Source organism: Giraffa tippelskirchi, chromosome X (genome assembly GCF_054371585.1).
Source record: "Giraffa tippelskirchi isolate mGirTip1 chromosome X, T2T-mGirTip1v1.2.pri, whole genome shotgun sequence".
NCBI lineage: Eukaryota > Metazoa > Chordata > Mammalia > Artiodactyla > Giraffidae > Giraffa > Giraffa tippelskirchi.
In genome coordinates, this window is record NC_137289.1 from 4,671,661 (window position 1) to 4,698,578 (window position 26,918).

Sequence of the window (26,918 nt, forward strand, 5' to 3'; positions counted from 1 at the left end):
TGGCTGCTCATCTTGAACCAGTACTGCAAGGTGCACATGGTACCTGTTGCATTCTTAGTTTACTTGCTGCCTTTGGCTAGTTTGTGCTTTGGTCTTCTCACTTGAGAATAGGAATATAGTCAGCTTACCTTTATGTGAGTATTTTGATGATTCACAAGATTAGCAAACCAAATTCCTTGTGGATAGTTGGTCCCCACTGGAAGTGCCTCTGTGTGTTTTGGCTTAGAGTGACCAAAAGATGTTTTTCTCGGGTAAGTGAAAGGCTCTGGTAGTTGGACCACTGTTCATTGTTTTTAGCCTCGCATTGCACTAATGCCGGCAAGTATAGTAATTGGAGAAGGCTGCACAAATGACAGAACAATGGTGTAATGTTCACAAATGCCAAGTTGTAGCAAAGGTCTAATAATATAGTAAGTGTGAATTATGGACCATAATTAAGGCCTTTGTCAGTCATATTACCCAATTAGAATATACATAATTGTAAGTAGGTCTCTCTCTCTTTTTTTATTTTAAGAGAATAATTGCTTCTTGAAATACGACATTACAGGGTTAGCAGAATGGGATCTGGAAAGATTGCCAAGTGAATACTTCATGCCTGTTAAGAACAAATGTAGACACTTGGCCTCTTTTGAGCAGATGCGGGCTGTTCTGTTGAGTTCTCTGGACAGGTAATGTACTGTTCTTGATATTCTCCAGGCCTTGGATAAGGTCTGACACCAAGTAGAAGCTCAGCAAAGGTATGTGGGCAGAATAGATCAATGTGTACATAGAAGAAAGGAATGGAGTATCAGTCTCCTGTAGCTGCTGTAACACTACCACCGACTTGTAAAGTTAAAGGAACACAAATATATTCTCTTACATACTGGTGGTTGGAAGACTGACATGGGTCTCAGTGTGCTCAAATGACAAGGCTGTGTTCTTCCTGGAGGCTCTAGGGGAGAAACTGGCTTTTCCAGCATCTGAAGGTCACCCTGTCTCATGGCCTACTTCCTTCCATCACATTGACCTTGACCCTCCCTCATCCCTCTTTTTACTGTGTGATAACCTTGGGTCTATCCAGATACTCCAGGATAATCTCCATATCTCAGCAGCCTTCATCACATCTGCTAAGTCCCTTTGCCATAAAAGGTGACACAGTCACAGTTTCCCAGGGTTAGGATGTGGACATGCTTGGGGGGGTCCTGCCTACCACAAGGAGTACTGGTTGTTATAACATTAATTTTTTCATTATGTTATATTGTTTTTGAAAAATAGTTTTGTTTTTAACTATAGAATTAATAGCTTTTCAGGAAAGAGGCATCATCTGTGGATAACTACAGCTAACATTTTGGTATATATTATTCCAGACTTTATGAAAACAAGAAATGAAAAAAAAACAAGAAGAGGTTCATGAGGTGGGGTGATGAGGGCAGTGGGGGTTGGGAAGAGATCCTTTAGGCCTGCAAAGGCTTGTTGCAAGGATTTAAGCATATACTTTTTTCCCCACAAGGGGTGTATATCTCTGTTTTTAACAGCATCATTGAGGTATAATGGACATACTGTAAACTGCACACGTTTAAGGGTACAGTTTGATCAGTTCTGGCATATGTATATAGCTGTGATGGCATCACTACAATCAAGATCATGACTGTCTGCAACAGCTCCAGAAGTTTCTATGTCCCTCTAGCAATCCTTCTCTCCCCTTATCCCCATCCGCAGGCAACCACTGATATGCTTGCTGTCACCACAGTTTTCCATTTCTTAGCATTTTATAGAAATGGGGTCATACAATATTTACTCTCTTTCTTTGGTCTGGCTTCTGTCACTCAACATAATTATCCTGAGATTTACCCATGTTGGTGTGTATATCAGTCATTCATTCCTTTTCCTCCCTCAAATGAGGCAAGTCTCCTTTCTGAAGGTTGGTGTTAAAAAAAAAAAAAGACAGGCTAGGTGACTTTACGTGAAAAATGTGCTGAATGCCCACTGGACTCATGCCACACCCTGCCTTACCTTAGACCTCTCAGACCCCCTGTCTGTGGAGAACATGACCATGAACCAAGTTAGAATTGAACTTGCTGAATCTGTCCCTTTATTTGACAAAGGCACCAAGACAATTGAATGAGTAGCACTGTGTTGCAACGTGGGTTGTGACATAGATGTCTGACATCTGCCTGTTGCTTGAGTGTACTGGTTGGGGATGCAAAATATGTTTCTTACTGCGGGATCCATGTTAGGTGCAATTGGGGGATAAACATAGTCTAAAGTTGCTGAGGTACTTAAAGGTGAGCATGCCTGCTGCTGAGCCTGGCTTGGATCATGTTTCAAGAGGCACATTTGGGCTGGAAAGAAGCTTAGAAAGTAGATAAGTGGGATTCCGCTTCGTGGCACTCATCTAAATCCCCAGCACCCACCACCAGCATGTCTGCAGAGGCATAAGCACAGAGTGGTAAAAAAAAAAAAAAAAAAAAAAAAGAGGAAGGGTCAGCTGAACAGCTGTGATTTTACTTTGCATCGTATTAATTCACTTATTTGATTTATATTCCCCCATAGAACTAGCTGATTTAGGGATTTAGTTGACCAGATCAAGCAGACACAGGCTTGGATAAGTTCTTTGAAATTGCCATATAACCCAGGACAGCAATTTCCCTTTTTCCACAGATGTGAAAAACAGCAGCGGGGGGCAGGGGGCCCTCACTTCTTCTGAGGATTTGTGTTGAAGGATGAGCCAGATTGATTGCCTGCTTCAGTGATAAGCTAGCCCCAGAAGGAGTGATGGGGCAGGATGTATTTATACCCACAGGCTGGCTCATTCTGCGTTTTGACACTGTTCCTCAGACTGCTTAGTCGGTGTGTACGGAGCACCATACAAGCGCCGAGGGCTGTGGTCCCTGATTGTGTACACAGGCACTGAATTTGAGCATGGTTGTTGATAGAAGCCACAGTCTGCCATTGGGTATATCAGGGAAAGAATTAAAGCAAGCTGTTTCCTGCGAATATGATACACACGTACAGGTTCATGGAGAAAAGTTGTACAAGAAAGTTTCCAACAACCTGACTCTTCCAATGGATGACCTTCAATGGCACCTGCCTGGTACCCCAACCCAGGTGATTCTGAGAGGGAAGAGGTTTCTTTTGTCCGTCAGCCTGTCCCTCTTGGCTGGGAACCTCTGAGTTATATGTGGAAATGAGATTGCTGTATTTTAAGGGATGGTTGATGAGATAAGATTTCAGATTCTGCCCACAGTTAATATGCCCTGAGATGGTTGTCTGCAGGGTTTCTTTTCAAGAAACTATCACTTGCGGCTATTTCTGTCTAATTGTGGTTTTTCAAAAAAACCCCACCTAACCTGAAGTTACCCTCTTAATCATTTCTGATGGTATAGTTCAGTCCTGTTAAGCTTGTTCACGTTGCTGTGCAACCATATCTCCAGAATTTGGTCATCTTGTAAAACTGTTCACATTAAACCACTCCCCATCCCCCACTCCAGCCCCTGGCAAACCTCATTTCACTTTCTGAATTAATCTGACAGCTCTAAAGTACCTCATGTACATGGAATCACACTGTTTTTCCTTTTGTGATTGGTTTCTTTTACTTAGCATAATGCCCTCAAGATTCGTCTATGTTATCATTCCTTGCTGATTTATATTTTGTCTCTCTTCCACATTTTCTAAGATTTCTACAATGGACATCCCTCCCTTGAAAACAAACAACAAAAAATACATAACAGTGAGAGGCATAGTACAAAGAGGTAGGCAGGGGCCAGGTCCGTTGGGCCTTGCAGGTCATAGTTAGGCATGTGGAGTGTATATTCCCTGTAGTGAGAAGGTCTTGGAGAGTTTTGAGCAAAGAAATGATGTGTTGTGCTATTTGTTATTTGTCTCTCTGGCTGCTGTGTGGAGAATGGGTTGGGATGGGGAGCAGACCTGGAAGGACCAAGCAGGTGACTCTTGTGGTTGTCCAGGCAGAATATGATGGCTGTTGGTGGAGATGTTGAGGACAGCGGAGGGCATGCGGTAGGACTGAGAGCTCTTGATGGCATGGCTTGTGGGGTCTGGGAGGTAGCTGTCCAGGATGATGTGCAGGTTTCTGGCATGGTTGATGGAGTAGGGGCTGTGTCACACAGCGAAACAGATGAACACAGCCAAGTGGTCTGGATTGGAGGGACAAGTGCAGGCATTTGGTTTTGCATGTGCTGAGCATGAGGTGGCTGTGAGACATCGAGGGCTGATTGAGAGGGGAGGGAGTTGGAAGCATCAAACGTGAACACCCTTTTTATAAGTTTGGTTATGAACAGGAGGAGAGAGAAGGCAGTATCGGGCTGGGGGTGTACAGTCAAAGAGAGAGATTTGAGCATGTTTAAAATTGGTAGGCTAATACTTCCCAAGTTGATTTACAGATTCAAAGCAATCCCAGTTAAAATCCCAGCTGCCTCTTTTGCAGAAATTGACAAACAGATCCTAAAATTCATATTGGAAATTCAAGGGACTCAGAAGAGCCAAACTGTCTTGAAAAGCAAGAATGAGGTTAGGTGGATTCACATTTACTGATTTCAAAACTTATTATTAATACAACACAGCAGAATTCAGGACTAGGTGGTACTGGCACAAGGATAGCCATAAAGATCAGTGGAATAGAATTGAGACTTGGGATGTAAACCCTCAAATTTATGATCAGTAGAACTTTGATAGTGGTGCCAAATCAATTCAGTGGAGGAGAGAATCTTTTCAATAAATGGTTCAGGGACAACTGGATTCCCATATGCAAAAAATATTGAAGTTGAACCTGTACCTCACACCATTCACAGTAACTCAAAATGGATCATAGGTCTAAATGTAACAACTGAAACTAAAACTCGCAGAAGAAAATATAAGAATAAATGTTCATGACCTTGGTTAGGCAAGGGCTTTTTAGATAGGGCACAAAACCACATGTGATAAAAGAAAAATTAATTGGACTTCAAAAAAAAAGTTTGTGCTTCAATAGAAACTATCCAAAAAGTGAAAAGACAAACCCCACAATGGGAGAGAACTTCTGCAATTCATGCATTTGATAAGAGACTTGTATCCAGATTATATAAAGAACTCTCAGAAGTCAACAAACAAATACAATCTGATTGAAAAATGACCAAATAATCTAGACATTTCTCTTCATGGACCTTTTCCTCTTTTCTTCTCACTTGCCCTATGGCAAGAGGACTCTTTGGTAAGAAGAGTTTTCACATCTTCTCAGACACTCATCAGAGGACTATTTTCCCTGAACATGACTTCTGTTTTCTGACTGATCCAAAAAGTTGCCACTTGATCCAAAAACAGTCAGCCTTATGACCAGGAACAAATGGATGAGTAAGGAAGCACTTCAGAATGGAGGTTTGACAAAAAATAAGCCAGGCCTGAAGTTCAAAAATGTTCCTAAGGTGCTGTCAAATTTTATCATTAAAAACAAGAAATCTGAATTAATTTTTTAAATTGTTGAACTTTAATAATGAAGAATGTTTTTTTGGCAACCAAGAAGGGGTAGATAACATTTAAATAAATAAAAAAGAATTTGAGTTTTGAGATCTATTAAGTTCATTGTCTTCCTAAGATGCAAACAGCAGCTTGTTATAAAGTTTTTTTAATGAAAACCTCAGTATTTATAGGAGAAAGTGTATAGGTTTCCTTGACAGAAGATCTGTCTGTTTACTAGTTAAAGAATATGTTCTAAGTGTTGGTTCCCTGGATGTAGACGGGCTTGGGTTTCCAGTCTAAGCATCTGCTAGAAGAGTAGGAGTTAATTTGGGGCAGTGAACTGAGTGCTATTATATGACGAGGCCTGGTGCTATGCTCTCATCTTCAAAGTTTCCAGTCATATGTGAGAGTTACAGGCCCAGATGTATCTGATGCAGTTAGAGTGAAAGATGGATGACCCATGTGACAGGTTTTACTTGGCAAAGGGGAAGGGCATCAAGGAGCTCCATGGAGCAAGCACCTCTGAGGATGCTGACAGCCTCTATAGGAAAAGATGGGGATTTCGGTAAAGAAAGCAGTGAGTGTGGAGGTAGCAGAGAATGGTTGGGTTTAGAATCATATGCAAGGAGTTTAGACTTGATTCTGCAGGCAAGAATGAAGAGAAATTGGGAATTTTTGAGTAACAAGGGTGACCCACATAGGTTTTTAGACATAGCAAGATATTTTTCTGGCAGCAGAAGAGAAGACTCAAGCTAAGGAGGGCATTTAAAGGGCTGTTGTGTTCATTGAGATGAGACGTTAAGGCAGTGACTACAAAAGTGCAAGTGATGGAATGAATACAGAAATATTTTGGTGGTGAAATTGGTCATGGATGATCCATAAACGAGGAAGGATGAGTCAAGAATAATGGCCATGCTGGACTTTCCTGGTGGTCCAGTGGTTTAGAATCCTCCTGCTAACACAGCAGGGTTCTGGTTGTATCCTTGGCCTGGGAAGATCCCACCTGCCATGGAGCAACTAAACCCGCACACCCTGGAGCCCGCACTCCGCAACAAGAGAAGCCACTGCAATAAGTGTATGCATCACAACTAGAGAAAGCCCGAGTGCAGCAACAAAGGCCCAGCGCAGCCAAAAATTAAAACAAAAAAAATAATGGCCATGCTCCTGTCTCAGGGCCTAGGTAGGTGGTGATGTACTCACTGGAGCTCTTCTGTGTAAAGGGAGGAAACCAAGCTGGGAAGGTGAGGGAACACAGCAACCAGTTTGAGCATGTTTCTCTGGAGCTGTGGAAATCTCCCCTGCCAGGTCAGGTAGCATGACCTACTGTACAGTTGGATTTGAGGAGAACGGTCTGGGCTGGGGATGGCCACCTGGGGCTGACAGTGCCTTTCTCTCTTCACATTGGCCTGGCCAGGTGGTAAGGCCAAAATCTCCATGGGCCTGTCAAGTGTAGACTCGGATTCCACTGCCAGTCCTACTCGGTAATGTGGACGGGGAAACCCCTCGCCAGGGCCATACCTCACGACATACTTGCATTGCTTTTGAAGTTGATGTGAGCAGGTCAGGTGCTTAGTCCAGGCAGGCTCTTTCAGGGCCCATGATGCATCCTGGGCTTCATGAAAACATATGTGAACTGCCTAATGAGCTGTATGTATTACAATGAGATTCTCCTTCATTTAACAGACTTGAAACACCCCTCCCCCCCAACTATATCAACATTTTGATGGATTCTCTTTATCTGAGAAATGAGTGGGTTGGACTCGGTGATCTCTGAGGTCTTGTTCAGCCCTTCCTGGCTCTGATTTGAAAACTTCCATCTACCAGAGACAGCTTCCTCACTTAAGGAATTACACAGTTTTTTTTGAAAAAAAATTTCAGTATACCAATCTCCACTTGTGTTTATGTTCATTGGCTAAAGGGGAAGGAAATGGCATGTGCACTGCTTATCATTAGTCACAAGCCTGTGGCTTAGTAGTGTTTGGGGATGGCCTTGTGACAGTCTTGTACCTTGATTTCCCAGGCTTAATGTCACATTGGTAGGAACTGAAGTCCATCAGATACTATGTAAGTGTAGATCAGAATGTGGCTTTATTCTCTCTACGTCAATTAAGCTTTTGGACATTTTAACTCTCACCTGTAAGCTATTTATTCATACATGTTTACTGAGGGCCTTCTACTTGTATATTTGCCAGTCCATTCTACTTTACTTAATACCAAATGTAATAATAGCTGATAATTGAGAGATTCCTATGTTTCAGACAGTGGGCTGATCACTTTATACATAATGACCAATTTAATCCTCGCATCAACCCACTGCAGTAGAGTCTCTTGTTATCTCCATTCTACAGATGAGAAAACTGAGGCACAGAGCTGTCAAGGCTCTTGTCCAAGGTGTTTTTGCTGGTGAGTGGCAGAAGGGGACCTAAACCCAGCTCTTTAAACTTCAAAGCTGCATCAGCACTGAGATCCTCACGTGTTGTCTTGAAATGTCCTTGGACCAGAGTTGGGAAGGCTTAGGCTTCAATTTTTTGTTTTTATTATTTTAAGTTGGAGTATAATTGCTTTATGGCAACCCACTCCAGTATTTTCGCCTGGAGAATTCCATGTGCAGAGGAGCCTGGTGGGTTATAGTCCTTGGGGTCACAAAGAGTCAGACACGACTGAGTGACTAACACACTATAATTGCTTTACAATTTTGTGTTAGTTTCTGCTGTACAACAGCATGAACCAGCTATACATATCCATATACCCTATTCCTGTTGGACTCCCTCACACCCCAAACCCCATCCCACCCCTCTAGGTTGTCACAGAGCACTGAGCTGAGCTCCCTGTGCTATACTGCAGCTTCCCACTAGCTACCTGGTTTACACATGACAGTGTATATATATGTCAGTGCCACTCTCAGTTCACCCCACCCTCCCCTTCCCACCCCATGAGGCTCCAGTTTTTGATTTGACATCAGCAGAGCACTTAGAATCTTGCATTGCTTTTTAGAGACTGTGGCCCCAAGAGCCTCTTGTTGTAGGGCTGTCCCAAGATTCCACGCCTTCCAGCACATCATCCTGACAGTTTATTTGTTCACGGTGGCTTTGTTTCCATCTTGCCATCCACCATATTGCTTTGAGGGTCAAGCAACCAGATACACCTTCAGTTTCCATACGAGGGCCTCCTGTGAGGTCAAGTGAACACTGCAGGACCCCCAGTCAGTGAGTGGCAGAGCTGTGACGAGACATAGGATCTGTTGGCTCTAGGGCCATTTCTGTTTCCACTGCCAAATGATTAACTGCTGTGGCCCTCAGCTTCCCACCTGATCAGATGTCTGATCTCTGAGGTCCTGGATACCCCAGTTGCAGAGCTGAATGCTGGGGGTGGTACCTGGTGACAACTAGTACATTTTTAAATTGAGATGTAAGTTGCATAACATAAAATTCACCAGCTTAATCTAGTTTACAGTATATTCCCTATGTTGTGCAAACATCACTACTATCTACCCTTAGAATATTCTCATCACCCCAGAGACACCACACACTTATTAGCTGTCAGTCCTCATTTCCTGGGCTCCTGGTGCCCAGTCCAGTTTTTTATTTTTATTTTTTTTGGCTGAAGACTCTCCTAGCTGTCAGCTTCAACTTCTGTGGAAAAGGTTATCCTTGCAGGCTTTCCAAGCACCTTTGGAATTTCCTCTGAACAGCCATCATGGGCAGCATATACCTTTCTGTATGGGAAGAAAGAAACTGTCCTTTCTATTTCTTAATCCTTTTTTTGAAACTGTCCTTTTAATCAGCAAAGTGGCTTAAGCAATTTGTAAATCAAAATTCCTCCCCCAACACTGAAAATCAAGCTACTTGCCATGTATGCAGGACACTTAGATGCTTCCTGGAAATACATAAAAAGACTTAGCCATGTCACCTGCATTTCCATCCTTCCCTGGACTACCAAGTTCCCCTTTACATAGCGGGTGCCTGGCATGAGGTGCACCCTGTGAATATGGGGTGGACACCACAGATGTGTTGATGGCAGTGGCTGTTTGGGACTGAAATTCTGATCCCTGTTTTCTGGTGAACTGTTGCCTTCGCGTCGTTCTTGTCCTCTCTGGGAGTGCTTTAAATTTATTCATGAAACTGGTGGGAACTCAGGTGGCAATAGCTAAACTGTTTAGTAATCAGAATCAGAGGAAAGCCATTTTCATGTTCCCTCACAAGGCTGCAGCGCCTAGCCAACCCAGAGGATATTAATTACTCAGCATGCTTGGAGGTATAAAAGCGTAAATTTATCAAGACACATGTGTTTGAATCTAGATTGAGGCAACAAGATTTCAAATGGGGCAGAAATTCAGGGAAATCTGAACGAGCATAATTTAGCATTTTCGGTTTGCTCCCACCCTCTCCGGCACAAGGCAGGAGACAGAGGAAGTGTGTTCACAGAGACGTTTGTAAAATTGACCATGCACGCCCGTGACTTTGTGGTGGCAATTTCCCATAAGCAGTTTTCAGGATCATGCCCATGGTCGGCCCGGAGCCTCTGCTGCAGCAGGGTGGGAAGTTGTTTTTCTGACCTGCAGGTTTCCCTTTTATTACTTGGCTGCCCAATGGTCCCCTGCCAGAGGGCCGGGAAAGCGCAGGGCTTTACAAGCAGCTGCATCAGCTGAGGTCTTTATCACATTAAAGTGGAACGTCCTTATTCCATGGTTCATTTCAAGTTTAATCACCCTGTGTCCCTACCCTCTGTCTGTAGATTCAATCTTCTGGGGCTGATTTTAGTCTTATTCCCTGAACCCAGATGATCAAGTGGCTTGTGCCACAGTTATATTTACTGGGTTATGATTTGAATTTCATTTTGGTCCATCTTTTAGTGTGGATCTTCCCTGTACTTGTTAACGGCCTCGCTGGTAATCAAATTAGTTTCCTCTTGCATAAAAAACTCCATTCCTTTGCAGTTGTGGCGTCGATGCAGGCACTTGCCCCAATGTCAGGCAGGTGGCTGTTGTCCGAGCTTTCTTGGACAAACTCAAATATAGTTGGAGTATTTATGGAAGCTTCACTCAGACAAGTGAAATGCTAAGATTAGACAGCCACAACTTACCAGTCTCAGATGTCCCTTGGGTTGTTATTCACAAAAAAAGGACAAGATTTGAAAATTTGAGAACCAAAGCAGTTTAGGTGAATATTTATTCGTTTAGGATTTGTATTGGACCATTGCAAAAAATTGAAAGCTGCTTATATGAACAGAGGAAACAGGTGGAAGGGAAACCATCCTTAGAGAGTAGGGCAATGGATGTGAGCGGGCATTTGAGAGGCACCCGTCTCCCTGACTGAGTTGCGACTTCGCCTCTGACATCTCCAGTAAGCAGAGATCCTGGCTGCCCCTGTGGTTCTTCATCCAGCAGTTGGGAACAGACACGTCATTCTACAGGGAGGTGTTTGCTCTTGGCATGAAACCCAAATGGATTTGTTACAAAGTAGTATCAGATACAATCTACTGGTAGCACTCTCACAGCTTGGGGACAGTTTGGATGATCACAATGAACATACCCTTCAGGGAGTGCCAGGCCCCGTGCCTGCTTCCAGCAGCTCACTGTCTAGAGCAGTGATGATGGCTGATTCTCTGTCAGCCCCTCCAACACAGTCGTCCCCAGCCAATCATGGCTGTCGAGCACTTGGAAGGTGGCTAGTGTGAGTAAGGCACTCGTTTTTAAAGTTTTTCTTGAATTTTAATTAATGTGAATTGCAGCATGTGGCCAGGAGCTACCCTGTTGGACAGAGCAGGTCTAGAGAAAATGAATGTAAACACCTGACCAGAGTGGGTGTGCTTTCAGCCTGAGCTCAGTGGAAGAGTGAGAGGACAACAGTGCGTGGGGTGGGGGTGGGGGTGGGGCAAGGGACAAGGAGTGATGAAATCCACATGAAAGATACTCAAGGGGTGCATCAGCTGAGTTGGCTCTCTCCTGGATTAGATGTTTCCATCAAGGCTTTGGCAAGTGCCAGATCTCAGCCACTTCATGGCAGAAGCCTCTAACAAGGGCCTGCTGTGCCTGTTATTATAGCCCTCATTAAATGTGCCCTTAGCTTTAGACACCAGTCACCCAGGCACGGTGGGTCAGGTTGCAGTATGAGGTCAAGTTTGTGTTCCCTCCCAAAGGGGGACAGTCCACTTCAGGACAGACCCAGGCTGCCGGGGTGTCAGTGGGTAGAACTGGCACTTTCCTTATTACATATATTTTCTCAAGGACATACACAGGCCCATGGGTACCATTTCCAAAGTTCTGCCTTATGTGAAAGGATGTTTTCCAATGGGTGTAACAAGCTCACTATATGCTTTCTCCATTAAAAGAAATCTGTAGCCCTCTGCGTTGGAAGTAACTTTTCTGCCCGATGCTGGAGCACCAGCCTCCCAGGTATAGAGATCTGGGCCTTGTAAATTGAGCCTGTGATGAGTCAGCTGCTTTCTACTGCGTGCCTGGCACCAGAGGGCAAATCAGTGTCCTTAGCGCAGAGGATTCCTGTCTGCTCTCTACCCAAACTGAGTCATTTAGTATAGGTCATATAGAAGAGTTATAGGATACAGCTAAACCTCTTCTTTTTTTCTGATATGGAACTATCTCCCTGATAGTTTTATGTTTTTATTGAAGTAAAACTGATCTACAACTCTTAGTTCCAGGGGCACAGCATAACAATTCTATATACTTCTATACATTACAGAATGATCACCGCAGTACGGCTGTATTTAGGACCATTTGAGGTATGGTATCTCTCATGAGAATGTTTGTTTCCATCTTGATTTTAGCAGCTGTGTTTGGTTGTAGGCTCTGAAGTCTTAATAGCTCGGGATGTAGATTGAAATTTTGAATGGTTTTGTCCACAGATCATTTGGGTCCATTGAATTCAGGGTCAGTGAGGGGTTCATAAATCTGCAAAACTGCGTTATTGCTTTTTTTATTCAGGTATAGTTGATGTACAATGTCATATAAGTTTCAGGTATACAACATATTCATAATTTTTATGAATAATTTCACTTATAGGTGTTAGGAAATATTGCCTATATTCTCTATGTTGTACAATGTATCCTTGTAGTTTATTTATTTTATACCTAATAGTTTATACCTCTTAATCCCCTACCCCTATTTGGCCCCTCTCCTGTTTCCTCTCTTGGCTGGTAACCACTGGTTTGTTCTCTATATCAGTGAGTCGTTTTTGTTACATTGGTTCACTTGTTCTGTTTTTTAGATTCCTCATATAACTAATATCATACAGTATTTGTCTTTCTCTGGCTGACTTATTTCACTTATAGTAATGTCCTCTAAGTCTATCCATGTTGTTTTAAATGGAGTTATTTCCTTCTTTTTTATGACTGACAAATATTCCATTATATGTGTTTATATATATATATACATATATATATATATATATAGAGAGAGAGAGAGAGAGAGAGGAGAGAATGTTTTGAAGAAACATCCAGTAGGATGATTGGCTTATGATAGAGAACTTTAAAAATTATTTATTATTACAAGATACATCACTTTATATATGTGATTAAAATTAAGAAAAAGAAGGGTTCAAATTAATAGTAAAAGTTCTCTTTCTCCCTGACTCCTTTTCTCATTCTGTAAACATAATCACTGTTACCAATTGCTGTGTGTAAGCTTCCATCCAAAAGATTTTTATGGCTATAAAAGTAGATATTCATGGGAAAAAACTTCTCTACACCTTTATTTATTTAATACTGTATCTTGGAGCTCTCTACCATGTCAGCACATAGGCTTATGCCTTTCTTTTTATAAATAGATTTAATTTTTTATATCAGTTGTAGGCTCAGAGCAATATTAAGCAGAAGGTATGTGGTTTGCTCGTATACCTCCTGACCCCACACATACACAGCCTCCCTCATTACCAACACCCCCCCCCACCAGAATGTTACCTTCATTACCATTTATTAACCTATATTGACAAGTATTATCATCACCCAAAGTCCATAGTTTGAACTGTGTTTCACTCTTGGTGGTGTTGTATTCTTGTCTGGGAAATCCCACGGTCAGAGGAGCCTGGCAGGCTATAGTCCATGGAGTCCCAAAGAGTCGGACGTGGCTGAGCATGCATGCACTTGGTGTTGTGCGTTCTTTGGGTTTAGACAAATATCTAATGGCATGCATCCACCATTAGAGTATCATACAGAATAGTCTCACTGCTCTAAAAATTCTCTGTGCTCCACCTAGTCATTCTGCCCCACACAGCCCCTGGCAACCGCTGATCCTTTTTACTGGCTTCGTATTTGCCTTTCTAGAATGTCAGATAGTCGGAATCATATTCTATGTTACTTTTACAGTTGGCTTCTTTCTCTTAGTATTGGCATTGGAGGTTCCTCCATGTCTTTTCATGCCTTGATAGCTTATTTATTTTTAGTGCTGAATAATATTCTATTGTCTTGGATGTAGCACAATTTATTTATCTGCTCACTTACTGAGGGACAAAGAAGCCTGGTGGACTACAGTCCCTGGAGTTGCAAAGAGTTAGACACGACTGAGCGACTAACATTAACTTTCTGAAGGACATCTTAGCTGTTTCCAAGCTTTCATAATTATGAATGAAGAAATTATAAACATCTGTGTGCAGGTTTTTGTTTGGACATAAGTTTTTAACTCCTTTGCATAAACACAAAGGAGCACAATTGGTGGATCATATGGTATGTATGTGTTCTTAGAAAACAGCAAACTGTCTTCCAAAGTGACTGTACCATTTTGCACTCCCAGGAATAATATGATTTCCTTTCATTCCGCATCCTTATCAGCTCTTGGTGTTGTCCACGTTCTGGATTTTGGCCATTCGCATAGGTGTGTGCTGGTATCGCAGTGTTTTAATTTGAATTCCCTATTGACATATGATGTGCAACATGTTTTCCTATGTGTATTTGCCATCTATCTGTCTTCTTTAATGTGTCAGTTAAAGTCTTTGGCCCATTGTTTTCACTTGGTCTGCTTTTGTTTATGTGTATAGCTTTAGCAACCTCTTGACAAGGCATACACCAACTCTGACTCACACAGTTCATATCTTTTTTTTTTCTTTATCATTTCCCCCCTCAGCATTCTTGATATATAATTGACAATGTGATGATTTGCTACATGTATATATTGTGAAGTGATTACCACAATAAGATTAGTTAAAACATAATTGCCATTTGTGTGTGTGTGTGTGTGTCTGGTGAGAACTTTTAAGATCTACCCTCTTGATGATAGTGTATCATATTCTTGAAAAATGCTAATTATAGTTACCACACTATACCACACACTTATTAGATCCCTAGAACTTATTCATCTTGTAACTGGAAGTTTATACCCCATGACCAACAATGACCAACACCTCCCCATTTCCCCTACCCCTGCAGTCCCTGCTAAAAACTAGTAAGGGTTCACTCTTTCTGCCCCCTTCTGATGTCTATGTCAGAAGCTTTCTCTATTTCTTTTATACTTTAATGAAACTTTACTATACAAAACTCTGAGCGATCAAGCCTCGTCACTGACATCAGATCAAATTCCTCTCCTCTGCAGAGGCCAAGAAGCCCAGCGTTGTTCATGGCTCATGGCAACAACCTTTCAATAGGAAATTTACTCTATTTACACTCACTTTTTATTAGCACAGTTATACATATTCTTGTGTTAGACAATATGGAAAGTCCATGTTTTATATTTAATGTATCTTTGTTTTTTCCATTTGGTGACTTTTGTTGAATTTTAGTTGTTGGTATTGACCTTTCTTTTCATTCTTGAATGAGTTAGAGGTTATACATCTTATATCTCACTTTTTTAGTGGTTACCTTAATTTTTTTGCTATAGGAAATAGATATTTAAAATAAACTTTTTTAGAACAGTTTTAGATTTACAGAGGAAAGCTAATACAAAGATTTCCCATGTGCTTTACACCTAGCTAACTTCCCTTGTTATTAACATTTTATATTAGTACAGTATATGTGTCAAAATGAATGAACCAACACTGATACACTGTTAATAAAGTCCATACTCTATTCAGATTTTCTTAGTTTTTAAATTAAAGTCCAGGGTAGTTTTTAAATTAAAGTCCAAGGTACCACGTGAATTTCCATCATTACATCTCCTTTGGCTCTTCAAGCTGTGCCAGTTTCTCAAACTTAGTTTTTGACAGCCTTGAAAGTTTTGAGGAGTATTCAGTTCAGTTGCTCAGTCATGTCTGACTCTTTGTGACCCCATGGACTGTAGCACACTAGGCTTCCCTGTCCATCACCAACTCCCGGAGCTTGCTCACACTTATGTCCATTGAGTTGGTGATGCCATCCAACCATCTCTTCCTCTGTCATCCCCTTCTCCTCCTGCCTTCAATCTTTCCCAACATCAGGGTCTTTTCCAATGAGTCAGTTTTTCTCATCACATGGACAAAGTATTAGAGCTTCACTTTCAGCATCAGTCCTTCCAATGAACATATTCCAAACTGATTTCCTTTAGGATTGGCTGGTTTGATCTCCTTGCAGTCCAATAGACTCTCAAGAGTCTTCTCCAACACCACAGTTCAAAAGCATCAATTCTTCACTGCTCAGCTTTCTTTACGGTCCAACTGTCACATCCATACATGACTACTGGAAAAACCATAGCTTTGACTAAAAGGACCTTTGTCAGCAAAGTCATGTCTCTGCCTTTTAATATGCCATCTAGGTTGGTCATAATTTTTCTTCCAAGGAACAAGTGTCTTTTAATTTCATGGCTGCAGTCACCATCTGCAGTGATTTTGGAACCCAAGAAAATGAAGTCTGTCAGTGTTTCCATTGTTTCCCCATCTATTTGCCATGAAGTGATGGGACTGGATGCCATGACCGTGGGTTTTTGAATGTTGAGTTTTAAGCCAGCTTTTTCACTCTCCTCTTTCACTATTATCAAGAGGCTCTTTAGTTCCTCTTCTCTTTCTGCCATGAAGGTGTTGTCATCTGCATATCTGAGGTTATTAATATTTCTCCTGGCAATCTTAATTCCAGCTTGTGCTTCATCCAGCCCAGGATTTTGCTTGATTAGTCAAGTATTTTGTAGAATGCACCTCAATTGGAATTTTTCTGCTCTTTTCCTTGTGATTATACTGGGGTTATGGAGTTATCCTTCCTTGAAAGGAAGACCACAGAGATTTAGTGCTCTTCTCATTGTATCAAGGGAATATAGTATTGGGACTTCTGGTGGTCCAGTGGTTAAGACTTTGTACTTTCACTGCAGGGGCCATGGGTTCCATCCCTGGTCAGGGAACTAAGATCCCACATGCTGTGCAGCAAGACCAAAAAAAAAAAAAAAAGCAGGGAATATAGTAGCAGTATAACTCATCACTGTTAATGTTAATCTTGATTGCCTGGCTGATGTAGTGTATGTCAGTTTCTCCACTGTAAAGTTACTTTTCTCTTCCCCACCCCTTATACTATAATCTTGGAAGGGAGTCAGCACTTATGGAGAGGAGAAATATCTACCTAAATTAATTTGAATTCTTCTGTTTTTATGTTTTTTGCTCAGTCATTTATATCAGCATGGAGTCATGGATATTTATTTTATACATAGGGTTATAATCCAGTACCACTTTATTTTGCTGCTTTAAATTTTTCCAGCTTTGGCCATTGAGAACTCTTTTCTGTCAGTTCTGTGCCCCTTTGACATATACCCACCACTATCAAATATTTTTAAAATACTTCCTAGCACTGTAAGAAGCTCAGATCTCATCTAGATATTTCCTGTCCCAATTCTAGAATCAGCTATGTCTCCAAGGAGTTCTGGTTCCTTTTATTGGAGAATTGTGTTTAGAAACCAAAATCTGGGTGCCAGGTGTATTCATTGCTACTTAGGTGTTGTTGCTTCTAGGTCTTTTCATCTGACAGAGCAAGGGGATGTATATCTGCATACTAACCCCATGTATATACACATGTTTATGAATATTTCTACATGTAACCACACACACACACACACACACACACACACACACATATATATATAGCTAAACATTATTCATATTGATGTCTCCAGTTCTAGTCGACTGTCACATGGATCTCTTTCTAATTCTCTCATCTGTAACCTCCCTCTCCAGCAGTGAGAAACCTGGCTTCTGTAATCTACTGTCCATTTACTTACTTGTTTAGTTTCAGTATACATGCAAAGTGATTTGCTTGAGACTTAATGTATATACCCTGTGGGTACCTAGTGGGAAGGAAAGCTGTCAAGTTCAGTAGCAATCAGGGTTGGGCAGATGGGTCCACTTCTGAGGACAAATTGTCTTGTGAAAAACTCTTCTGCACAGCCTTTTTAGTTATGTGTCGAAACTAGCCTAGGTGTGGGTGCTGGGGTTGGTGTGGGGGGGCATATTCTAGGTTGCCAAAATGCAGAGCAGCCTTTGTATGACAGTTGGGATGGGGTGAAAGAACTTGGCTCATTATCAAAAGTCATACCATGAAGATGTTTTTTCTATAAGGTTATATTAAATACTTCATTTTTCATACACTTGAACCTTCAGTCTTCTAGTGGACTGAGGCCTTTTTTTTTTTTTTGGTTTTGTTCTGTTTTTGCTGTTGTTTTGGAATCAATAGATTGCGTGTTGAGGGATATCAATTCAGTGTATCTTTGGGTGGCTTCAACTGATTTCCTTTTGTGGCATTGTCTTCATGACACTGTCTAAAGGGAAGTGACAATTACAAGAGTATATTAGTATTATTTTGTTTCTTTCCGAGAGAGTTACATTTTAAAATCTCTTTTTTCTTTTTAATTTCAGGATCTGGGGACACTGGTGGTTTCCGTCTGGAGGATGCAGTGGAAGGAACTTCCTCAGTAAAGCGTGAGTAGTAAATCAGACTATTAAATGCATATAACAGTGCTTAATATGCACTACCCATTTAGAATACACATTCAAGGAAAACAGTAGGTGGCCTGTTTCACTTAATCAGATATAACATGGTTTTTATAATTTGAATTATTTAAAAGAAAATCTGGATATTTAAAATCCTTTGTTTCCTTTGTGGAGAATACCAAAAATGTGTAATAACTGATCCAGGATTTTCTCTGACTCAAGTCATAGCCCATGCTGGTGTGACACCTCAGCAGTGACCTCCAAGGACTAGCTTTTTCTAGCTCAGAAAAAGATACCTTGAAGAGAATAAGGGATTTGTTTCTCCTTTAGATCTTTTTATAATGACTATTCTTTATGTGGTGTCTACATGTAACCTCTCAGATGCTAAGCTTTGTCATCAATTTCTCTTTAATTTTTTTTAAATTTAAATTTTTCTCTCAAGCTTAAACCATTCTCTTTTTTGGACTTTTCTTTTTTTTTTTCAATTTATTTTAATTAGAGGCTAATTACTTTACAATATTGTGGTGGTTTTGCCATACATTGACATGAATCAGCCATGGGTGTACATGTGTTCCCCATCCTGACCCTCCCTCCCACCTCCCTCCCCATCCCATCCCTCAGGGTCATCCCAGTGCACCAGCCCTGAGCACCCTGTATCATGCATCGAACCTGGACTGGTGATCTATTTCACATATGGTAATATATATGTTTCAATGCTATTCTCTCAAATCATCCCACCCTCACCTTCTCCCACAGAGTCCAAAAGTCTGTTCTGTACATCTGTGTCTCTTTTGCTGTCTTGCATATAGGGTCATCATTACCATCTTTCTAAATTCCATATATATGTGTTAATATGCTGTATTGGTGTTTTTCTTTCTGACTTACTTCACTCTGTATAATAGGCTCCAGTTTCATCGACTGCGTTAGAACTGATTCAAATGCATTCTTTTTAATAGCTGAGTAATATTCCATTGTGTATATGTACCACAGCTTTCTTATCCATTCGTCTGCTGATGGACATCTAGGTTGCTTCCATGTCCAGGCTATTGTAAACAGTGCTGCGATGAACATTGGGGTACACATGTCTCTTTCTTTTTAAACATGCATGAATACTTAGGAAGTAAAGCTGATATTGCCCTTGGTCCCTCCTCATCCTGCAACACCTGCTCCCATTCCCCAGAGGGAATTGCCTAAACCAATTTGGGATATGCTGGTCCCAACTAGTTTTCTCTGCTGTTATGAAGATCTATACACATAGGTTGTTCAGTGTTTTATGTTCTACATAACATGTGTAGGGCTTCTTCATTTCAGTTATATGTATATATTTCACAACTTAAAAAATTAATAAGTATTGAAGACCTGAGTAAATACAGCTCTCTATGGTAGTTTCCTTTGTTCCAGGCTGTTGTAACAAAGTACCACAGACTGGGTGACTTAAAACCACAGAAATTTGTTCACTCCCAGTTCTGGAGGCCAGAAATCCAAAATCACAGTGTTGGCAGAACATACTCCTCCTTGAAGGTTCCAGGTGAAGAATGCTTCCTTGCCTAACCTAGCTTCTGGTGGCTCTAGGTGGTCCTCAGCTTGCAGCTGCATGGCTCCTATCTCTGTCTCCATCTTCACTTGCCCATCTCCTTCATGTGTGTGTCTTCTCCTCAGTCTTTTATAAGGGCGCTTTTTGTTGAATTTAGAACCTACCTGGATAATCTCGAATGATCTCATTCCAAAATCTTTAGTTAATTACATCTGCAAAGACCCTTTTTCCCAAGTAAGGTCACATTCATAAGATTAGTACTTGGCTATATATTTTGAGGGCCACCATTCAGCATACTACATTTTATATCTCATACACAAACATTTGCTTCATGAAGCTGGCATTCCAGTTATATGGCTTTGGCCATGGCCAATGATGCCACTTCTTACTGGCAGATGTGTGGTTTGTTTCTATTTTGCACAGTTACACATGGGACTTAAGTGAGCATTCTTGTCTGTTTCCTTTGTGCTCAAGTATAATGAAACTACAAGGCCAAAGGGTGTATGTATTTTATACTTTAATAGATGCTGACAAATTGTTTCCAAAATGATTGTGCCATCACGTGCTCCCACTGATACTGTTATGAATACCTTTTCCCCCAGACCTTCATTATCACCAGATTTTACCAATTAAAAACATTTTACCAGTATGATGGACAAAAGAGATCCTATTTTTTGGCCATTTGCATTTTCCTCTTTGAATTGTCTGTTCGTTATCCTTCCCCCATTTTTCTGCTGGGTTGCTTGTCTTTTTTTTTCTAATGAGTATGAAAGGTATCTCTGTATATTCAGGATTGAGAAAGGCAAGGGCTCAGGAATTAGACTACGTGTATCTGAACTCTGCCTCTGCCACTTATCAACTGTTACCTTGAGTGAGTTATCTGACTTTCTTGCACCTCCATTTCCTCATCTGTTGCATGAGGTTAATAATAATAGTAAATTGGTAATAATTGTAAGAGCTCAATGAGATGGCCCCTTTGAAGCGTTTATCAGAGGGCTTGATAGATGGTGAGTGCTCAGTGTCAGCCATTATTATTGTTATTTGATTTCATTGGATGGGCTTACTGTGGCTGGGCCTCTGGTGTAAGAGTCAAGCACATATGATGAATGTACACCTACTTAAACTGATCAACAAAGTGAACATAATTCCCGTCTAGCCTCCAGATAGAATTTTTGCAGAAATAGGCTGCTCCTAAAATTCACATGCAAATCCAAGAAACCCAGGGTGGTCAAAACAGTCTTGAAAAAGATGTTGGAGGACTCACACTTTCAAACTTTAGAACTTACTACAAAGCTGCAGTAATCAAGATAGTGTGGTATTTATCACAATGGTAGACATAACTCAATGGAATAGAATTGAGTCTAGAGATGAACTATTATATCTGTGGCCAGTGGAATTTCGACCAAGGTGCTGAGACTGTTCAGTGGGGGAAGGAATGGTCTCTTCAACAAATGTTGTTGGGACAATTGGATATCCACATGCAAAAAGTGAATTTGGACCCCTTCCTCACACCTTATACAAAAATTAACTCAAAATGGGCCATATACCTAAAAATGAACTTTTAAGAGATTTATAGTTGCGTGTATGGTGTGAGGTGAGAGCCTTGAGCATTCTCAGGCCTTTCCTGAGCATTTCCATAGTCTTATATGTGCAGGTGGCCTTTTAGATTCCCAGGAAAATCAATATAGTTAATAACAGTGATGGTTTTAATGAAATCGTTTAACATCTCCAAAACCAAACATGACCAAACAACGAAACAAGCATAGTACATGTAAACACACCCCCAATTCGTAAGTTTGTTAATTTCCTGATGGAGGACTTTTTTTTTTTTTTTTCAATATTTCTGTCCCTTTCTCAGTTGTGTGCCAGCTCATCTGATCTTCATCAGCACCCATTAGCCAGTGTGTCTGGGACCCATAGGGCCACCAGAACATGTGTCTTTGGTGGAATGGCATCCTTCAAAACCAGGTTACTCTGCCATCCTTTTTTTCTATCTTAGCTTGCTTCTCATGCAACTGAGGTTTCAGAGATAGGCCCATCCGTCTCTCCTTGGCTTAGTTGTTTTTCCAGTTGGAGGACATTTCTCCTTTTTACATTGTATATTTCTTATTGAAAGAGTCCCTGACACCTTGGTCAGGGTATTTGTATGTGACATCCCATTCATCCATATTGAACAATGTTTATTGGATGCTTGCTTGTTGCCAGGCACTTCCCCAGGAGCTAGGCATGCCACTTGGACTAGGTCATTGCCCTCAGGGAGCTCTTCTCTGCAGAAAGACACAGACAGTACATATAACAATTTCAGATGTTATGGAGTGCTCTGGAGCAGATGCAATAGGGTGATGGGACAAGGAGGGCCCAAAATAGGGGTGACAACTTTAGATCAAGCAGTAGAGGCCTCTCCCAGGAAAGGTGATATGCAGGAGCAAGGAAGCAGCCTTCAAGGCCAAGGGATCAGGTCTGAGAGCTGCGAGGCAGCAAGAACCTCATTGAGTCTGGGGCCTAGAAGGTGGCCTTTGTGGCTTGAGTATGGACAATGTTGGAGAAAAGGAGGAGCAGTTGGCAGGGGCTGGATCATTTAGGGTGTTAGCAGGCATGGTGACCACTTTATTATAAGTACAAGGGGAAGCCCCTGGAATATCTTTAAAGCTTTGTTTAGAGATAATTCCCATACCATGCAACTCACCTATTTAAAACATACAATTTGGTGTTTTCTGCTGTATTCACACAGTTGTGCATCCATCACTATAGCCAATTTTAGAGCATTTCTATCACCTTAGATGAAACCTTGTTCCCTTCCCTTAGTGCCCCCTGATTCCTTGATTCTTCCCCTCCCCTAGAGCCCCTGGCAACCACCAATCTCCTTCCTGTCTCCCTGCATTTCCTTGTTCTGGGACATGCCAGTGGAGTCATATAATGCGTAGATTTACATTTGGCTTCTTTCACTTGGCATAACACTTTCAGAGTTCACCATGTTGGTTTCAGAATTTTGCCCCTCCCTCTCCCCTGCCTTCACACCCTCTTCCCTCATCTCTCCCTTTTTCGCTCTGTGTGCAATCGTCTCACAGGGGACCCACTTTTTCTTTTGCCAAATCAAGCTTCTTATGAGTGCCCCGATTTTCTCCGAATGCCATTGGAACTGTCATAGAGCCACACCCAGGGGAAGCGGCCCAGCTTATTGACTGTTTGATTGTGGCACACCTTACAAAGAGGCACTCCCAGCAGGAGTGCAGTGTTGCTGGCCGCATTCACTGAGCATCAGAGAATGCTTGTTAAGTTTGTCATTTTGAGCGAGGCTTCACAGAAACAGATGGCTTTATTTTAGGAGCTCACTGCTTTGATGACCTTGGCCTACTCTTCTAATTCCTTGATAAGTAGCTAGACTTTGCTGTCTCAATTGTTGATGATAATAAATCCCATTTAACGGCTCACAACGAGAAAATCTGAAGTTAATGGTGTCTTAAAAAGTACACAAATCCAACATCATGCTCTGTATCACCACAAGCTCAGGCTCTGACAGAGCAGCTGGTTCCCTAGACATACAAGGAGCACATACTCTTGAAATGGCACCTGTAGATCTTCAGAGAAACCAAGCCCCTCCAGAAACTGGGAGTAGTAGGGTAGAGTTCCACAAAGCCATTGTGATCGCAATGCTATGGCATGGCTTAAGGATAGACATGTAGATCAATTGAACAGAAATTAGAATCCCAAATAAACCCTTAACATCTGTTTTTTTTCAAGCTGGAAGAAATGTTTTTTGCACAAGAGCTGTATGAATCATATGGATTTTAAGCTAATAATACATAAGTCACAATTGCTTTTCTGAATATTGCACAAATAGTGGTTTCAGTAATGTCATTTCTCTTTCCTAACTATATGTGTACTAAGTTGGCTTCAGTGGTGTCTGACTCTTTGCAACCCTATGAACTGTAGCCTGCCGGGCTCCTCTGTCATGACAATAATACTAGAGTGGGTTGCCATTTCCTACTCCAGGGGATCTTCCTGACCCTGGGATCAAACCTGCATCTCTTATGTCTCCTGCATTGGTAGGCGGGTTCTTTACCACCAGCACCACTTGGGAAGCTGTATTCCTAACTATACATATCACCATAATACAAGATATGCATAAGGAGCCTCATTTAGACAGGTAAGCTGTACTTCTTCATTTTTAAAATTATTTATTTCATATTGGAGGATAGTTGATTAATAATGATGTTAGTTACAGGTGTACAGTAAAGTGATTCACTTATACCCATACAAATATCCATTATTTTTCAAATTATTTTCCCATTTAGGTTATTATAGAGTACTGAGCCAAGTTCCCTGTGCTATACAGTAGGTCCTTGTTTGTTATCTATTTTGTACTTCTTCATGTTACAGGTACAAAGTCAAATGGAAATTATAGATATAAAACTATCTCTAAACTGATGATGTAGATTTAAAAAAAATACACAATGACAGCATGTATCACTTGTGGTTCCCTTACCATAAAAATCCATCTACTGATTTGTCCTTCACATTGAATTAGGCATTACACTTCACATTGAAGTGTATCCAACAACTTCCCAAGGAAGAACCTCTTTGAGATCCTGATTTCCTTTCTTTTGGATGTATATCCAGAAGTAGAAATGTCTATTTAGATCTTCTACCCTGTTTTTGATCGGGCTGTTTGTTTTTTGATAGTTCTAATTTTAATTTTTTTGAGGAACCTCCATACTGTTTTCCATAGTGGTTGCACCATTTTATATTCCCACTGACAGTGTACAAGGAGTTCCTTCTTCTCCACATCCTCATCAACACATTTATCTTTTTTTTTTGATAGTTGTCTTCTCAACAGGTATGAGGTGACGTCTCATTGTGGTTTTGATTTGCATTTCCCTGATAATTAGTGATGTGGGGATCTTTTCATGTACTCGATGGCCATTTGTATGTTTTCTTTGGAGAAATGTCTTAAATCCTTTGCCCATTTTTAAATTGAAGTATAGTTGACGTACAATATTATGTAAGTTACAGGTGTACAATTTAGTGGTTCACAATTTTTAAAGGTTATACTCCATTTATAGTTGTTATATAATATTGGCTATATTCCCTGTGTTGTACAGTATATCCTTGTAGCTTACTTTATACATAGCAGTTTGTTCCTCTTAATCCCCTACCCCTATCTTTTTCCTCCCCCTTCCCTCTCCCACTGGTAACTACTAGTTTGTTCTCTGTGAGTCTATTTCTTTTTTTTTTATATTCACTAGTTCTATTTTTTAGATTCCACATATAAGTGATACAGTATTTGTCTGTCTGACTTACTACACTTAGCATAATACCATCCAAGTCCTTCTGTGTTGTTACAAATGGCATAATTTCATTCTTTTTTATGCTTTCCATATCTTTAGCTATTGTAAATAATGCAGCTATGAACATTGCTGTGCATGTATTTTTTTGGATTAGTGTTTTGGATTTTGCTTTTTGAAATATACACAGGAGTGAAATTGCTGGATCATATAGCAGTTCTATTTTTAGATTTTTGAGAAGCCTCCATACTATTTTCCATAGCGGCTGCCTCAGTTTATATTCCAGCAGCAGTGCACATGGGTTCCCTTTTCTTTACATTCTCGCCAACAATTTTTTGTGGTCTTTTTGATGATAGCCATTCTGACCGATGTGAGGGTAATCATTGTGGTTTTGATTGGCATTTTCCTGATGATTAGTGATGTGTCTCTTTTCATGTGTCTGTTGGCCAGCTACATTCCTCTTTTGGAAAAAATGTCTGTTCAGTTTTTCTGCCTATTTTTTAATCAGGTTGTTTGTTGTTTTGTTGTTGAGCTGTATGAGCTGTTTATATATTTGTATGTTAATCCCTTATTGATCAAATCATCTGTGAATATTTTCTCTCATTCAGTAGGTTGTCTTTTCATTTTGTCAATGGTTTACTTTCATATGATGTAAGTTTTAGTATGTTATGTTTTTATTTTCATTCATCTCAGTGTATTTTATGATTTCCTTTGTGAGTTCTTCTTTGACTCATTGTTATTAAGAGTGTACTGTGTAATTTCCATATAACTGGAAATTTGTCAAATGGCCTTCTGTTAATGATTTCTGTTTTCATTCCATTGTGGTTGGAGAACACACTTTGTATGACTTCAGACTTAAAATATATTGAGATGTGTTTTGAAGCCTAGCATGTGGTCTGTCTTGGAGAATGCCCATGTACAATTGAGTAGAATGTATTTCCTGCTTGAGGGGATGTGTTCTATAGATGTCTGGTAGATCTGGTTGATTTATAGTATTACTCACATCTTGTATTTCCTTTTTGTTCTATCTATGATTGAAAGGATTATATTGAGATCTCCAACTATTATTGTTGAACTGTCTTATCTTCCCTTCAATTTTGTCATGTTTTGCTTCGTATATTTTGGGGACTCTATTGTATGGTGCACATATGTTTAAAATTTTATGTCTTACTGCTGTGTTTATCCTTTCATCATTATAAAATGTTACTCTTTGACTCTTGTAACAATTTTTGTCTTAAAGACTATTTTATTTGATAATAGTATCACTCTTACAGCTTTCTTAAGGTTGCTATTTGCATAGTGTATCTTTATCAGTCCTTTTACTTTCAGTGGGTTTCTATTATTGCTGTCTTTTTTCTGAGTAGTTGATTAATGATTGAGTGATTCCTGTGTATAAAGCTAAACCTGTTTTATCTCTGCCTCTCCCATTACTTAAATTTCATTTCTCTCTACTACCTCCAGTCGTAGGAACAATTACAGCATAGTCTCTTTTTTGGTTTTGTTATTTTAATTTTATTCTATTTTTAAATAGCATAGTCTTGTTGCTTAAGGAAAGAAAGTATTGGAAAATTATGCATGGCATGTCATGTAATTGATGTGAAAAGAAGTCTACAATTTTAAAGGAATATGGTTGAGCTGAAAGACCTAGTATTACAGCAGTAACCACACTTATATAAAATATTTTGTTGGTGTTATAACCACTTTCAGTTTATGAGACACTCCCATACTCAACTGGGAACATAATGTCACTTCACCCCTGGGTGGTGTTATCTATAACTATGGTACCGGGTTAAGAGTGATGGAAACCAAGGCTTGGAGCTCTCAGGGGTTGTGCTCAAGCTCTGG

General features: G+C 40.5%; 1 protein-coding gene across 5 annotated transcripts in view; it reads left to right on the forward strand.

The window, feature by feature from the left end:
• The window catches only part of CD99L2 (CD99 molecule like 2), a 90,834-nt gene that overhangs the window by 39,593 nt on the left and 24,323 nt on the right, over positions 1–26,918 (forward strand). For all 5 annotated transcript variants that reach the window (XM_081564613.1, XM_081564615.1, XM_081564614.1 and 2 more), the window contains exon 2: positions 18,180–18,242. In XM_081564613.1, the coding sequence (XP_081420739.1) occupies positions 18,180–18,242 (63 nt within the window). The remainder of the gene's footprint in view (positions 1–18,179; positions 18,243–26,918) is intronic.